Here is a 16910-nt window from a genome sequence, read left to right as displayed (position 1 = left end):
ACATACGCGCACGCGCAGGTATGACGGGAGACAGATATCCATAAACACCGACGTATAGCACCGTTACCTTCAACACAGGCAAACACAAACAGACATGCACCTTCACCCCCCTCATTTTCTCCCTCCACATACACATCCCGCTGCCCAGTTACTTCGCGTAGAGGAGGGAGAGACGCAACCTCATCATGGCCCAATGTGCAACACGGTCGCTGTTCCATCGGTATTTCGAACCTGTGTGTGTGTGTGTGTTTCGCTCGCAGCACAGAAGAAAAGGGAAGCCGTAGAAACACTGCGCATGGGGGGAGGAGGAGGAGAGGGGAGGGCGCTGGCGTCGCTCTACCTCGCTCGCGCTGCGTGAGCAAAGGAGAGAGGAAGAAAGCACCCGAATGAAACAGGAAAGGGACAAGAGAAGCACAGGCGCCGTGTCCAGCTACACGGACAGCGAGAGGGTAGGAAGGGAAGACGAAGACACGGAGAAACATCGACAATCAATCAAACACACGAACAAGCAGGTTAAAAATAAAAAGAGGAGAGGGGAGAATCGATAGCAACAGCAGCGTCTTTGCTAGTCAACTCACATGCAACTCAGAGAAACAGCGCGCGCCTTTGTTTGGTGTGTGTGGGGGCGTGGAGGGAGGGGGGAGGGGGCAGAAGTAATTTGCAGGAAGGTGAGGTGGCATGGTCGACGAGAACAGCGAGCAGCAGTCACACCGCAGCGCGACCCCCCGCCCACACACACACAGATGTGGAGAGGAAAAGCCCGCAAAAGCAGCACTCGCGATATGCGTGCATAGCTGTCATCGAGTAAGTTTGCCGTCACGAGTCGGAGAGACGCGCCGACGTGAGAACGACGGCCGGCGCACCCGACGAGCTCGTGGGGTTTTCGGTTGAGCGCGCGCCTGCCGTCGGCTGTTTTCTCGCGGTAGTACCCTGCCTAAGGGTCGGCGCTGAAGGGTTGCAGCGCAGCCCGCCATTCACGTCAGCCCCGGTGCATACAGAGTCGCGCGTCGTAGCACCAACGCCGGAGACCGGCACTTCTCTCGTGGGCGTCGCGGAGCTGCCCCCTGAAGACTGTGCGGCAGCACTGGACGGCACAAGTGTGAGTCGCACGCCATTGTGCACCCGTGACGGCACTGAGGTGGCGATAGTGCTGTGTGGGTGTTGCCCTGGCGGCGACGGCTTCAGCACAGTCATGCTCACTTTTGGCACTATCCGTGGAAGCGAGCAATGACGTCGCAGGTCGGACTGGGAGTGGCTTGTGTCAACCATGCTGGCGCTCGTGCTCGGCATCGCGATGAGCTTTTCAGACAGCTGCCTCGATGCAGACGACATCAGCGGTGCCACAGTCGATGTGCCGCTCATGCCGCTGACGCTGCCATCATCTGGATCAAAGGCGCTGAGGCGGTGGTGCGGTTCCATGACCTCCAGCTCCGGCGACGGCGCTGCTCCGGCGCTGTCTGCACTTTCGGCCGCATTGACAGGCACTGTCACGGCGGTCGATTTGAGCGACAGACGCTTAGAAGGTGACCTCGCTGCCGCGGAATCCTCTTTCGCGCCGCTTGCCTCCGGCGGGTGAGGGTGTGTGGTCGCGGCCCCGCCATCGGCGCTGCCTAGCGCAGCGCATGTGTGGCTCAGCTGCATCCGCGCGGGGATACCTGGTGGTTGCGGGCGCCGCACAAAACGCTCACCAGTCGAGGACACGCCAGGGCTAATTTTTGGCTTGGATGTTTGGTTCAACATTGGCGGCGCCGTTTGCGACTCTCCGGGCGGCAAGCTGCTATGTGCAGGGGGCGCGGAGGGGGCGCGGGTGCTGCGGGTGGAGCGAAGGAGGGGCAGAGGCCTGTTGCACGCCGTGGCGCGATCGATGGCGGGCATGTGCATCTCTGACGGCGTGGAATCCTTGTTACGGTTCCCGCTGGTCGTCGCGGGAGAATGCGTAGGCGCCGATTCACTTGGAGGAGCCGCAGAGGTGAAGTTCGCATCGCGGGCAATGACAGCGGCGGCCACCGCCTCAGCCTTTTCCTCCTCCTCCAACCTTTTGCGCATGCGCGCGTACCAGTCCTCCGTGGTGGCTGCACCGCCCACACCGTGCCACCCACCACCGTCCCCGCCGCCACCGCCATTGGCGTTCACAGTCGTGCTCATATTTGCGTTGCCACCGCCGGTGGTAGAAGCACAAAACGCCACGAGCCCACCGTCCCAGTCAAGGCCGCCAATGCCGACCCACGCGCTTGAGTTGTTATTGTCTATCTGCGATGCGTCGGCGCCGACGGACGCGTCCCTCGCTGAGGGGTAGGAGGAGTTGTTGCGCATACTCGCCGCCACCAGTCCATCATCAACGGTCGTCGACTTCATTGGCGCGTTCAGCTGGCGCAGCACCTCGTCAACGCGATTGCGGTGACGCTCTCGCAGCCGGATTTCCTCCTCGCTGTCGGTGCTGCTGCTGTAGCCGCCGTTTGGACTGAGTGAGTGGAAGCCGCTCGGCATGCGAGGCGGGTAGAAGGTACCGCGGCGGGTGCTGGAGGACTTCTGGAAGGGGCTCCCGTCGCGACTCAAACCAGTAGTTCGGCGCTCCATAGACTTGCTCAGCGAGCCGGCAGCGACCGCGATGCGACTACGTGTTGCCTGCTCCGCCGTGGAAGGACACCAGGGTGCGCCGTTGCCAGCCTCGTACCAGCCCTGTGAAGCGCAACTCGACGTTTCCATCACCTCGAGCAGGGGGTTGTCCTCGGGGCGGCTAAATCGACGCTGCGCCCCGCTGACACAGATATTGTGCTCTGACTTGCCGCTACCCATGTCAGGCACCGCCGTGGTCAAGGGAAAGTCTATGTCCCAGTGTGTCAGCGGAGAGTTCAAACCGGCTGGCCGCACACTGATGCGCACCACGTCGTCTTCAACCGCCGCGATGGAATGCGCTGACCCGACACGGCCGCCACCGGCGAGGGCACCCTTGGTGCTGTTCGTGGATCGCTTTTCTCGGCTGCTGGGACGCATCCTACTGCCGCGCTGCGACAACGGGTCACCGCCGCCGGTGCTGGCGTTACTTTGACTACGTCGAAAGCTGTGGGTGCGAGAGCTGCGCAGGGAATGGGCGGCCCCGTGCTGCGTGCGCCGCAGCAGCGCTGCCTTGGCGTCTCGCAGGCTTCGCGCGTTCTTTGAAAGATGCACGGAGGCATCAGGGTCACCCGTATTTCGGGGCGTCTGCCCCTGGGAAGCGCGTGTGCTCCCAACCTGGAGAAGGCTCTGACTTGCTGACGTGGAGAGAGAGCTGCCACTGATCAGTTTCTGCCGGAGAGACCGATTCCGCAGAGTGGACGATGTAGTCGTCTTGTCGTCGTCAACGCCGCCGCAGTAGGATCGCTGCAGCCGGTTCGGGCTGCCGTTGCGATTCGCCAGATCTGAGGACCCGAGAGGCACGAACTGCGCTCCGCTCGAGTCGAGACCGGCACCGTTTGTAGCGCTGCCGCCGTCCAGCCGCAGCGTCGCGTGCGGCGAGGGGCGGGACGATTGCGAGGCCAGCGGGGAGGCACAGAGCTCACGCCGACTGCGACTGTGAATGGTGCTGTTCACGGCACTCGGCCATGGTACGACGCCGACGGCACCGCTGGGACTGTTACTCCCGCACCTGTGCGACACGGAGGCGGTCTTTGGCGACGGCGTGGAGGGCCAGTCGCACCCACCGTCATCCAGGCGTATTTCCTCGCTAAGGTCCGCCTCGCCGCTGGTGTTGCAGGAGCGCTGAAGAGGATTGCGCGTCGCTGCGCTACTGAGAGAGGCGATTACGGTGCCCTGCGGTGCACCTCCCGAGCATGTCGTCGTCGAATGGGAGGTGCTGCTGACGGCGACGTTTTTGCTCGATTTCCCCTCACCTCCTCGGCGGGTTAGCAGCCCTGTCAACCGTGCGTAGCCGCGGCAGCTGCGGACTTCTCGCTTGCTGCTGGAGGTGATGCTGGAGCTGTCGAGTCCCGACTTACGGCCGCTGGCTTCACGTATTCGCATGGGCGAGATCTCCGTTGCGGAGAGCAGGCTCGAGGATCCGGCGCCGCCACCACCGACAACAATGTCGTCGCTGTTGGTCAGCTGAACTCCATGTCGGGAAAAGAGCGGGTTGTGTGGAAGATCCGAGTCGGGGACCTCGGTGGACGACAGCGGGTGCAGCCATGACGCGGCACTGCCCCTCCGCGATCCCGAGTGCCTTACTGAATCCTTGGTCAGTTGCACAGCTTCGACCGGGAACGGCGACTTCCTCTTCTCCACGGCACCAGAGGACGAGGCAGGCATCCTTTCTCGTTGCAGATTAGTGACGGCCACTAAATCTCTAGAAACAGCCCTCTGTCGCTGTACAGCAGCGGGGTGGGTGTGCAGTATGTGTGCTCCGCGTGAAGACGCACACAAGACCGAGAGACGCGCGTGCGGTCGCGAGTATACGCACACAGACTAAAGCACAACGAGAAACAGAGAGCGAGAGAGGAGGAGGGGGGGAGGAGGATTACAAGAACAGGAAGAGCAACACAGAAAGAAAAAGAGCAGCGGCACAAGATCAAGGCACCGCCACCACCGGTACAACGTTCTTTTATATGTGTGTTATCTCCTTACCTATACATATACATATATATATGCCTGTGTGTGCGTGTGTGTGTGTGTGTGTGTGTGTGTGTCTGGGTGTCTGTGTGTACGTGTATTGTTCAAGGCCACAGCAACGCAGAAGTGATGACTTTTTCGTTTCCCGTTTTCGTTTTCTTTCCTCGTTTGAGAAGCGAAGAGTGGAACGGGCGAAAATGTGGAGAGGCCCACACAACACACAACACACAACACAGGCCGAGGAAACGATGGAAACCGAAAAAGAACAAAAAAATACGGCAAAACAACCAACAAAAGAAAACGCGAGGATGTGACAACGTAAAAAGACACACACACAAAAAAAAACGACTCAAAATTCAATAGAAAAAAAAAACGATGCGCCAAGCAGAGGCAGTCGTGGTGGAGGGGGAGGGGAGGGGAGGGAGGGGGAGAGCGAACGGCACAGGCGCAGAAAGGGAGAACAGCAGGAGACGTGTTACTAGGCAGACAAACCGAAAAGAAAACGAGAGGGCGTGTGTAACAGTGAGCGCTACCGCACAGCAAAATATAGAAGGTCACACATACACTCACGCAGAGAGGTACATAGAAGTGACTCGGACTCAAAGGCCAGCAGAGGAAAGGCAGCCGAGAGAAAGAAGGGGGGGGGGGGGAAGGGAAGAAAGAAGGGGAGGGGAGGGGAGTGACTTGGCAAACAAAGCGAAAAGACGAAAAAAAAAAGAGACAACAACCACAACCACGAAAGAAACAGCGTAAAAAGCAACGGCCAATCACGGAGCTACGCGCATGCACGCTCGCGCGCGCGCACACACACACACACAGAGAGAGAAACACGCAAACACAGCGGGGAGTAGGGAAGGAAGTAAAGGTATAGATAAGGAGAAGCAATGATAATCCTGGGCACGCGAAGACAAAAAAAAAACGACGAAAAAGAAGAACAGTCAATGATTGAATCACATAAGGAGATGGAGGAACTGAGGCGAACACGTGCACGCTCGGTACCCGCAAACAAGAAGACAGAGCCTAGAGACTTCTCTCACGGTTGGAAACATAAAAAAAAAAGAAAAGAGTGAAGAACACGAGAATGCGCGCACACACGCATATATACCGAGAGAGAAACACGCGCGCACGTGGACTCGCACTTGAATCGCTCACGCACTTCTGCCAAACCTCTCCCTCCACGTGGGGTGAAGAAAGAAAAGCAGGGAGTGGGGGCAAAAACAAAGAGAGAGCAGACGCACGCACTCGGAACTTGAGGGCAACACAAAACGAGAAGGGAAAGAGGTTCAATCTCCTCTCCTCTCAAGAAAGGATGCAGAACTACGTCTCCTCCTTCGTTTCGATGCTGCGCCCCTTCTGCCTCTGAAGCTCGCTCGCCGCACGAGCCTTCCCTCTTTCAGGCAGATGAGTTTCTCTTTTCCTGTCGCTAAACGAAGTATATATACCTGTGAACACGGTGTGGGTGCGTGAGTGGCCGTGTCGTCGTTGCTTTCCTTGTTCTGTTTGTCTGGTTGCTCTTATTTTCGTGTCTTTTCTAGCTCTGGTTCGTACCTGACTCGCCTCGTCCTGCCTTTCGTGGGTTCTGTGCAGGGTTGTGTGACTTGCCTAGATCGACGGCGGAGAGCGAAGAAGTAGACAACTAAAAAAAGAAGAGGTTGGAGGGGCGGGGGCGTTGCAGACAATGTAATGCGTACGTGTCGGTGGTCGAACGTTGGACGCGCAAACTCGATGTTTGGAGGGGGAGGGGGGAGGGGAGGGGGAGAAGAACGCAACAAACACGAAGATTCGGCGACGCGCCACCTCCACAGGAAACAAAGCGCAGAGATCCCTTTTCGTTCTGAAATCAAGACGAACACCAGCGAGCCGCGCAGGGTTGCACCACGCGCCCCGCGACACAGACGCACGCACACGTGATTATGCTAAGAGCACAACAGCAACAACGAAGAAAAAAGAGAACAACGTGGAAGAAGAGTAAACCAAGTATAGCTGTGTTCGAACGTGTTTGTTGGAAGCGAGAAGTCGTGAGGGATGGTCAGGTGTGCTGTGTAGCAGGGAGCAGCGAGCGCGTATGTGTGTGTGAAGGGGGGGGGTGAGGGAGTGAGTGTCGCTGTGCGTATGTAAAGAAGCGGCGAACGCCTCGTACGAGACTCCCTCAGAGAGAGAGAGAGAGAGAGACAGGGGCCCGAAGGAAAGGCAAACGGAGAGGGGCTTATCTTCGCTGGCCGGGAGAGAACGTGGGGGGTTGGTGGTGGTGGGTGGGTGGGGGTGGGGGGGGACAGAAAGTCGTTTCTCTCTCTTCGTTACACAGGTGTCCCAAAAAGTAAGAAAAATAGGCGGGAAATCACGCACAAATGCTACCGAGAGAAGCAGTCAAGCACGCGCACACACCCAAGCGCAGAGTTCATGCATGAGGTCACGGAGAGTGGGAGAGGACGAGGGAGAGACGAAGCAGCAGCAGATCAGAAACAACGGCACCCGGACGCTTCAAAGCGAAAGGAAAAAGGGGAAAACTAAAAGAAGACCCAAACACACACACACACGCAGAAAGAGAATCAGAGAGATCGTGTGTGGCAGTGATTATAGAAGACGTAAGATGAGGAAGGAAATGCGGTGTGGCGGAGGGCTGTGAGAGTGGAGAAGAGAGAGAGAGGAGGGAAGAGCCCACCCTCGCGTGTCTCTGTCAACGTTGGAGGGGGAAAGGGTGGGTGGGTTGATCGACACGCAAGTGAGAGCGTAGCGTTGAAACAAGAGAATCAAAGGGGGTTTAACGGAAAGAGAAGAACATGCACGGAGAGGGAGAGGGAGAGAGCCAGACAAACACACACACACACACACACACACACACAGACACACACACACACCTGATGAGTGAAAAGCAGGCGTGTCTCCGGTATTTCTGTACGTGTTTAAGACTCTGAGTTGGACGCCCTACGCAACCGTCACCCCCCCCCAAAGAGACACAGGCACAAAAACGAAAGGGAGAGGACGCAAGAGTCTCAGCGATCAAACCAGCTCTGTGGAGGAAGGAGGGGGAGGAGAACAACCTCTGATGCCCTCAGGCGATTGCCCCTCCCCTCTCTTTGTCTGGCCGCTGTGGATTTTCGCGTTGCTTTCTCTTTTGAACCCCTCTGCGCACGCAAGTTCGTCACGCGGCGATCGAAGAGCAAGGTAGATGTGCCTCAATGAGAAAGCGGAGGACCGGGGGGGAGGGAGGGAGGGAGGAGAGGGAGAGAGGAGGGAGGGAGGAGAGGGAGGGGAGGGAGGGAGGGGCGCAAGTCGGCGTCTTCCTCCCCACTTCACAACAGACAGCAAAAGGGGCGGTAAAACCTCCCGTAGCAGCACACCAAAAACAAAGAACACGAAAGGATCAAGACGCTCGGCTTCGGCTCACCTCCCCCGTAATGAGTATGCCGTGGAAGGAGAGGGGAGGGGGTGAGGGGGAGGGAGAAGACCGCTACTCTATTTTGAGTGCGATGTCTTCCCCTTTCGTTTTCGTGTTTTCCTTTTTCTTCTCTGTCCCGTCGGAGAGTGAGAGAGACAGAGGAACGACTTCTCTATCTCTTTCCTTCTCGTTGACCGCAGCAAACGGAAGCGGGGGGAGAGAGGGAGGGCACCACAGGGAACAGCGTGGTCGATTGAAGGGATGGTGAAGTGCGGTGTACCGTGAAGCGTGTTGTGCGCGGTTCGGGTGTCGTCGATGAAGTCCACGCAGTTGTGTTCGATTGCGTGTTTGAAACAGAAAAGAGGCAGACGACGCAGGGGGTGAGGCGGGGGGAGTGGACGAGTGAGCAGACACGATCGTCTTGATGCGGTGAAGAAACCGTGTGTGATACACCTCTTCAAAGGCGCGTCACCGCGAGGGAAGAAGAAAGTTCCTCGAGCTGCCGGTGCACGCACATGCGGCGAAGGTAGAGAAGGGCGAGAGAAACTGTGGTTGGTGTAGCGTCTGAAAACTTTGCACGCTTCCTAGCCAAAGGGAACGAAGCTGAGGACGACGACAATGAGCCGCCGAGCTGCAGATTGCCGCAGAGCGCAATCTGCTGTTCAACGACGGCGCCACTGGAAAAAAGGGGGTTTGTACGAATTTTCTTCCACCCCCTTTTGTTCCCTTCTTCTGCTCTGCAGCCTTTCAGGAGTTGGTGGGGCGTGGGGCGCTAAGAAGAGCGCCTGCGTATGTGCGTAAGCGTGTCTGCAGACCGTGCCGATCCCTTCCTTGCGCAAGTTGTCTTCCGTTTGCATCGCTGCTCTCGTGGAGGGCCCCTTTTCCCCACCCCTATGCCGTCATGGAAGGGCGGTGGAGCAAGCGTGGGAGCAGGTACGGCAGCGCGTGTGGTGGCGCATGACTCACGAGACCTTTTCCTCTGCACACGCTCCACTGAGGCTGCGTTACCGAACACGAAAAAAAGTACGCTAAGCAACAATAAGGCAGAAAAAGAAGAGGCGACGTTTATGTGTGTGTGTGGGAGGGGGGACAAGAGATGTATATATATATATATATATATAAGTCGAGACAGAGACAGAGAGTCAGAGAGACGGGAGACTCGCATGCACAGGCGGGGACCCCAGACAACTGTACACGTGCGTGGTCAGCACGCACACACACACACACAAGTACATATACATGCTACATGCATACACACTTCGAGACGTGACAGATCCTCGCCATCGCGTGGCAAGCGCATACACGTACGCGCACCGAAGAAAAAAAAATGGAAACGAGCAAGTGACAGTGAAGGACGGAGAGAGGAAGACCCGAAACACGGACGCAAATTACAGTCCATCTACAAAAGCGAAACCCTCAAAAAATAGGAAAGAAGGAAGCGAACAGGAACCCATCCACCGCATCACCGAAGAAGACACGCACGCGCGCACACACGCACACACGAAAAAAAGGCTGGACGGACAACGCAACATAAGGCAGACGGTCACTCTCATTCCAACCATACATACAAAGCAAACATGCAGGCTTTGGGCGCGTTGTGCGTGTGTCGCGAGCGCTGCACGCGCGGCAACAACAACACACGCAATGCACGCCTTCACGCGTTCCCATCCTGTCATTTTCGTTTTCTTTTACAAGGTCTTCCTTAGCCGCCATACAGCACGCCGCACCACTCCACCCTACCCCTCACAGCCTGCCACAGGCCCCCGTTCCGCGGGGTGCGAAGCAGCGCCAGAAGCGCGTTACAGCAATGCGCCGACACAGTCATCGGAGCACCGTCTCTGCCTCAAACTCTGCCCACCCCGCCCACCAAGCAGGTTGCCTCACAGTCGCTTCCCGTTATGCTGCTCCCCACATAGCGCACCACACTCGGGGTGGCACACAGGCGGCCCGCCAGCAGGGCAGTGAGGGCCGGGCGAGATACGCTCGAGTCACGCTGACACGCTGTCTACCATATGGATGGCACAGTCGTGTTCACAGTCGCAGATCGCTCCAGCGCAGCGTTATATACGACCGGGCCGCCGACGTCAGTGGCGCTACATTGCTTTGACCACCCGCACGTCGTAGGCTCTTGGCCCTCTACCAGCAGCAGAAATGCTTCGGCACTGGCGGGGGACAGGGGCGGGGGGCTACTCAGCTGCCCCACACAGAGCGGGTGTGCTCGACCCTGAGATGCCACGCGCTGAGGGATGCCGCCATCCTCCCTTGTCCTCATCGGGGCACCTGTATCAACACCAGCCACTACAAGAGCACGCACGTGCTCGGGAAGGTGCACCGTTACCGCCGGCAGCGAGGCTTCTCAGTCGAGCGCGAAGGTCGTGAAATACGGTGGAAGCGAGCTGAAGAACGGGTGCTGGAGTGCCTGCGCGGCGGTGGGGCGCAGTTTCGAGTCCGTCTGAAGGAGACGTCGCAGCAAATCGAAGAGCAAGAAGCGCTGCTTCATCATGTCCGATCGCACCGACAGCGACGGCGTCGCATCAGGGGGGATCGCAGAGGACTCATTCGCTGACACGTACGGATGTAGCCCGTTGCTCATGCGCCGCTCCTCGAGCGTCAAAGGGCAGTGCCGCACCAGCTCCTGCAGAGTCTGGTATGTGAAGTAGCGGCGGTACGGCAGCGGCTCGCTGCCGGTGACCTCCAGGTAGTTTTCGCGTGTGCGCAAAGCAAACGACCGAGGCTTCTGCAGCGTCGCTGACGCAGTTGCGCCGGGCGCTGCAGCTGCTGGCGCACGAGGCAGCGCGGCATCGGTACTGCCCTCGCCCCCCGTCGCTGCTACGATGTAAAACAAGCCTGCGTTGTCGCCATTCTCTACCAGGTGGTCGGGCAGCGGCTCAATCATCTCCTCCACGAGCGAGAGCTGGTGGTGATCGTTGCAGCCGGGGAGCAGCGGCATGCCCAGCAGCAGCTCCGCAAGCAAGCAGCCAGTTGACCACACGTCGATTGCAGAGTTGTACGGCGCCCCTATGATTACCTCCGGTGCGCGATAGTAGCGGGACTGGATGTATTGGTAAAACGGGCCACCGTCGTAGCAGCTGGAGCTAAAATCAATGAGCCGAACGTGCAGGTGTGAAGCAGCCGGTGCTACTGGCGCCGCCGGCGCCTCTTCCGCGGGCGCAGCAGGTGCTTGCACTATCTGACGACTATAACTGCCGGCACCACCACCGCCAAGGCTTAGCAACGACATGCCGCTCGCGGCACTGGTGACAAGACCGGCCGACTGGCTCAGCATGTGCATGCGGCGCGGCTCGGGGGTCGGCATGTCTGTTTGCTCCACGCTGGTGGCGCGGCTGGCCGAGCTCGAGCGGAGGTGGCAAAAACTATGACCCTTGTACGTCGCGAGCGCCATCGGCGAGGAGGAGAGGTCCAGGAGGGTGTTCGAGTTTTGGCGCTTCCCCTTAAAGCTGAGCCGCTGCCGCGCGACAGCGCCAGGGCCGACCCGCGCGGTGTGCGAACGCTCTGCCGGCAGCAAGAGCGATGCGGGCGACGATGCCGCATACTCGGTGCGCTGCTGGTGCCACGGCGGTTCGGTATTGGGCGACGTGCTGCTCGGAGAGCGATGCGCAGCCTCAGCAGACGCCTTTCGCTGTGGGACGCTACGCGGGGTCTTGGTCGCCACTGCAGTGGTGCTGGCGTTGCTCTTGCTTATCGCCCCAGCGGGGAGCGCCGCAGCTGCTGTGGTAGTGGTTATGGGCGACGGCTCGTCCTTCACCCGCAGTGTGCCCATGCTAGAGCCAAGCGTCAGCAGCACATTCTCTGGCTTGACGTCAGCGTGGATGATGTGGCACTCCTCGTGCACTAGTGAGAGCGCGGAGAAGAGCTGTGCGCCGATAGAGCGGATTTGGTACATGGGAAGCCCACGGTGGTTGTTCGCGGCAATGTACTCGTACAGGTTCGCGCCGTACCTCTCCATCACAATGCAGTGATGGCCGTAGCAGATGCCGTCGGCGAGCACCTTTGCGATGTTGGCGCAGCGTGGATCCGCCGGCGGTGGCTCATTGACGCCAATGCGACCTCCTGTTGCGGCTGCAAATGTCGGGGTGGCCGATTCACACCCCTCCCCCGCTGCGTTCGCCGGAGGTAGCGCGGTCTGCGCGCCGATCAACACAAGCATCTCCGCCTCCAGAACCGACTGCTGCTCCAGCAGCGGCACGCTTTTCACCACCTTGACGGCGACAAGCGGCCGATGCGTCGGCACGGCGTCGACACTGCTGAAGGGGAGGTAGGCGTGGGAGCAGTTCCAATACTCGTAGTCGTCGCCCTCGATCTCGCTTGGGTGGACAAAGTGGCCGTCGCAGATGCGCAAGTCCTTGCAAAGGAATACTTGGCCAAAGCTGCCGCAGCCCAGCAGACTCACCACCTCCAACCAGCCCATCAGGTGCATGCCAACGTGCACGACCAAGTTCATAGAGTCGTCGTCTACCTCCCGTTCCACCCCATCGACGCCGTGAACGTGACGCACGAGGCGCTTTGCCTCCGTGAGGGCTTGGTAGCACCGATGTGGTGAGATCCCGTTGCTCTCATGTGCCACAGACACGCCGGTGGCGGTGGCCGCGGTGGGATTCACGTGCATCTCGGCCTGCTTGCGGAGGTGCTCCTCCTGCCCCCCCTGCCCTTCGTGAATGCAGTCGAGGGACAGACTCGACGCGTTGGGCCGCTTGCCTATTGAGGACGAGACTGACGACGGCAGCACAGAGTCCACAGACGGGACTTGAGTATCTCTGCAGCTGCCGCTCGTTTGCTGCGACTCTCGCGCGGCGGACACTGCCGTGGCCGAAGCGGCAGCGGAGCCCAGCCCCACCGGCGAAGCCGTTTCGGCGATTGCCGTGTGGCCAGTCATCCGCCCCTGACTCACCCCTGCCACACCCTCACGCGTCTCCACGTCGGCCACGCTCGCCGGCGACGGCAAACCAGCCGCACTCTGCTCCTCTAACGGAACAGTGTACTGGGGCACGGATTCAACCGTCACGGATACAGCCGCTTTCGACGGTGCCGAGCTAATCGCGGTGCGCTGATCCGCACGTCCAGCATCCTCCACTCTCTCCTTCGGCGTGAACCGCGCCTGCGCCTCGCAGATGGTGCACATGTTGTTCTGCGAAAGCAACGTCGATTGCAGCAGCGGGCGGGAGTCGATGCGCTGCAGCACCGACAAATCCAGAGTACGTCGCCGCGCGCGCGCAGTGGGCGAGAAAGCCATGGTGGTGCCGCTGCTGTTACCGCTCGACGTCACGATCACGCCTGCCACTGCGGGGGTGCCGAGCATCGCCACTCGCGGCGGCGACGACGTCGCATGCAGGTTTGAGGCGCTGCCGAGGAACTGGTGTGGCAGAGTCTGCCTGTTCGGGTGACTGAGACTGATCCGCTTACCGAAACTGTAGTAACCCGCCGAGCGGCTCAGAGCGCCGGAGTAGGACATCGATGGGGAACAGTCACCCTGACTCATCGCCTCGAAGCAAGCGCCGGCGACACCAGATTGCGGCGCTTGCTGGGCAGCCGGCGTTGACGGCGACATGTCCAGCGGCGGCATCACCTCCTCAGTCAGACTTGGCGAAGTCTGCGTCTGCAGACTCCTCCGGGTAGCCTCAGGGAAGCTGTTGTCGGGAGGCCGTGCGTGCAGCAGCCGCTCATAGACTGTGTACATCATCTCCAGCTTGCGCGTGTTGCTGCTGTCAGCGGCGGCGCTCAAGCTACCAGCCGCGCTGGGTGTCGAGCCCTGCGCGACAGCAGCCTGCACAAAGTGCCCACCTGCGCCGTCATTGGAGCGCACCGGGGTGCCGTGCGCAACTGAGGACATTCGATGCGTGCCGTCCACACCGGACAGCAGCGACGCGGCACACGGGCCAACGTCGCCAGCGCCAGACAAAGCACCGACCGCCACGGAAGAGCACGGCGTGGCTGCCGCGTTGAGGGTGTTGTGCTCGCTGGTGGCCTGACGTCCGTTGCGGGTGAGCGGAGAAGACTCACTGCACTGCCGCTGCGGCGATTCCGGCACGAGGGTCTCGCGAGTGGGGTGGCTGCAGTGCTCGGAGAGCGGAACAGCCGGCTGACGCGCCGCGGCCGCACCCCCCACCGCGCTTTCCGGCAACGCCTCGGCGTTGCCGTTCTCGCCGAGCGACGTCTTGCGCAGCGAGGACGCGGAGTTCGGTTTGCCCAAACTCGGAAACTTCCACGTCTGGAAGGGTACTCCCGTACCGCTGATGCTCAGGCCAGCCGCCAGCGTCTCCGCTGTGCCACTACCGAATGGGCGGATCGGCTTGGCCTCGACAGTGCCGCCTGTTTGCCAGGCAATCATAGAGGGGGTGGCTGTCTGCAGCGCCGGTGCGTTTGGTGAAGCGAACAGTCGACTAGGTGCGTGAAGGGCACTCGAAGGGAAGCTGAACGGGGCATCCGCGATCGCCGCGCCGGCACAACCAACGCTGACGGTGCCATGAGTGCACGCATAGTTGGACGGAGTGTCCAAATTGCAGGTATCCTCGTACATGCTGTGCGTCACGTTCGCGAAGGATGTCAGCGGCGGTGGCATCGGAGCACGCAGCCCGTCGTGCAGCAGCGCGTCTTCGTCCTCATCGTCGTCCTCGCAGATTGGGCGCATGTTGCGCTGGAGTGCCTCCTTCACTTCGAGTGGGACAATGTGCTGGAAGTCGTGGTTGTAGACGCTCACGTCGGTCGTCTGGTTCTCTGCGCTTGGCAATGCGACCCCTATGTCGGTGGCCGCCACTGACTGATGGGGTGCTCGATGATCCGCTGTGTCATTCGTCTGCCGCCTTGCAGGCAAGGGAGATCTGTCCGGGTGAGACCGTGGAGAGCTGTGCTGTAAGTCCGACGCCGCCTTGGCAACGCCAGCACCGCCGGTAAGGCGTGCTGCCGAGGCCTGTGCAGACACATGTGAGCAACCGCCAGCGCGCAGGTGCCCGCTGCGCAGCTCGGACTCAGAGAGCGAGTTCAGCGGAGAGGGAGAGTCTAAAGCGCGGGTGAACTGTCGCGTGTGCACGGTGTGCAGCACGGGCGTGTGCTGGTCGCTGTCGCTACAGCTGTCCTCCACCGAAGCTGTGCTACCACTTCCCACCACCTTGTAACCACGGGCGCTGGCGTGGGTGTCCGCTGAATAGAGCTGTGTCGGCTGCAACGAGGGCAGCGCAACAGAGCCACAGGCGGAGGTGGCAGTAGACGCGGTGCCGGCGAGAGATTGAGCATTGCAGACAGCCTCCACACGAGCAGCCGTGTCGTGCGCCATGTGCTGAAGAATGGCAATCGACGTGTCAAGTGCGTTTGTGCGCGCCGATAACAAGCTGGAGCGGCGGTTGAATGAGCGACCAGGCCCATTAAGGGACGACCACGCAGGGGCTTGTGAGGCTGCCGATATGGCTGCCGAAGTGGTTTCATCGAAGATCCCCGCATGATCACGCACGCGGCCGGTCAGCGGGAACATGGGCGACAGTGAGGCAGACCGCAGCGACGAGGCCATGCTGCCACGCAGTGACGTGGTAGCGGCGAAGAGTGTGTGCCGCGCACGACAGCCTTCCAGTCGCATTCGGGAGATGTCCGCAAGCGACATGTCGCGGCGACTCACCACTGACTGAGATAGGGCGCCGCCGCCGCCGCCGATGCCTGCGATGGAATTCTCAAAAGCCTCGCGCTCAACGGACAACGGGCTACGCACAGCTGGCTCTGCTGTGGCGCCAGCGTCAGCCACGCCAGGCGCGAGGTCATCGTCGATCATGACTGCGGCGTTTGCCGGAAACAGCGAGGCAGCGATGGGCACTACTGGAACCTTGGTCGCTTGCTTGTCCGTGACGGGGTTCGCATCGGCGGGGCTAGAGAAGAGGACGTTGATTGTAGACTCGGTGCTGTGGTACGCGTCTGTCACAAGGTTGCTACTTGACATCTGGGGTACAGAGAAGAGGGAGACAGTAATGAATAAAACAACGAGAGACGGAACACGGAAACCGGCAGAGGGAGGGGGGGAGAAGGGGGGAGGGCACGTATGGCGAACGAATGTACAGCGAAGAGGATGCAAACCAAAACCAAAGCGGGAAAGCGAGGAAGAATGAGACAATGTGTGATGCGGCGGTGGTCGTTGCGGTCGTGCTGCGGCCGCGTAGCGATGGAGGATGCGTGAAGGACGGTGACGGGGTACGCGAAAGCGATGCACCGGTGATGCCCGAGTAGCCCGCTAGATGACCGGATCCTTCTGGTCCCTTCACAAACGCGCGCGCGCCCGCATCCAACTTCGAAAAAATATATCGTGATGCAGCCTGCCTCGCAGACAGGCCCGAAAGAAAAAAAAATAGCAAAAACGCGAAAAGCGAGTGAAGGGAGGGAGGAGGGAGGAGGGAGGGGGGAGGCGGCCGCCACTTCTGCTCTCACACACGCACGCGCCTGCTCCGCTCTCCAACACCACCCGAGCCAAAACGCACAGAGAAGAAGCTAAAATCGTACCGCGAGGGAATATAAATGAAACAAGGAGAAGCACGCACGCGCACACGTACGCAAGGGGGCATAGGCAATGGCGATGCGGGCAAAACAGCAGTAAGCACGCCAAAAAAAAAATCAGGAGGAGGAGGAGATCGTCAGCTGCAGAGATCGAGCAACACGGAGAGGGGAGTGAGGGGTGAAGAGTGAGGGGAAGAGGGGGGAGGCGACTCTTTTGTTTTCTTTCGATCCAAGCAAACGGCAACGGCAGCAGTGACGCGCACAAAGATGAAAGACGATGAGAGAGAAAAAAACAAAGAGAGCGCGCACCTCAAACACACAAACACACACGGTAGAAGCGAAACCACGACGACCACCAAAGAAATGCCCCAACGAGAAGAAGGCCGCGAATGTCCTCAATCAGGACAGCCGTCAACGCGCGCGCGCACACACAAAATAATAATAAATAACCAAAATGAATAAA

At 59.7% G+C, this 16910-nt stretch overlaps 2 protein-coding genes across 2 annotated transcripts; both read right to left on the bottom strand.

Moving 5' to 3' along the window:
* Positions 1–816: 816 nt before the first annotated feature.
* Positions 817–4281, bottom strand: LMJF_19_0370 (conserved hypothetical protein; the record flags this gene model as incomplete). The annotated part of the gene is made up of 1 exon (XM_001682562.1): positions 817–4281. The coding sequence occupies one exon, from the start codon at positions 4279–4281 to the stop codon at positions 817–819; it is 3465 nt and encodes a 1154-aa protein (XP_001682614.1).
* Positions 4282–10316: 6035 nt separating this feature from the next.
* Positions 10317–15899, bottom strand: LMJF_19_0360 (putative protein kinase; the record flags this gene model as incomplete). The annotated part of the gene is made up of 1 exon (XM_001682561.1): positions 10317–15899. One exon carries the CDS (start codon positions 15897–15899, stop codon positions 10317–10319), a length of 5583 nt encoding a protein of 1860 aa, XP_001682613.1.
* Positions 15900–16910: the final 1011 nt, after the last annotated feature.

Source organism: Leishmania major, chromosome 19 (genome assembly GCF_000002725.2).
Source record: "Leishmania major strain Friedlin complete genome, chromosome 19".
Taxonomy (NCBI): Eukaryota; Euglenozoa; class Kinetoplastea; order Trypanosomatida; family Trypanosomatidae; genus Leishmania; species Leishmania major.
This window is presented reverse-complemented; position numbering and strand designations above follow the sequence as displayed.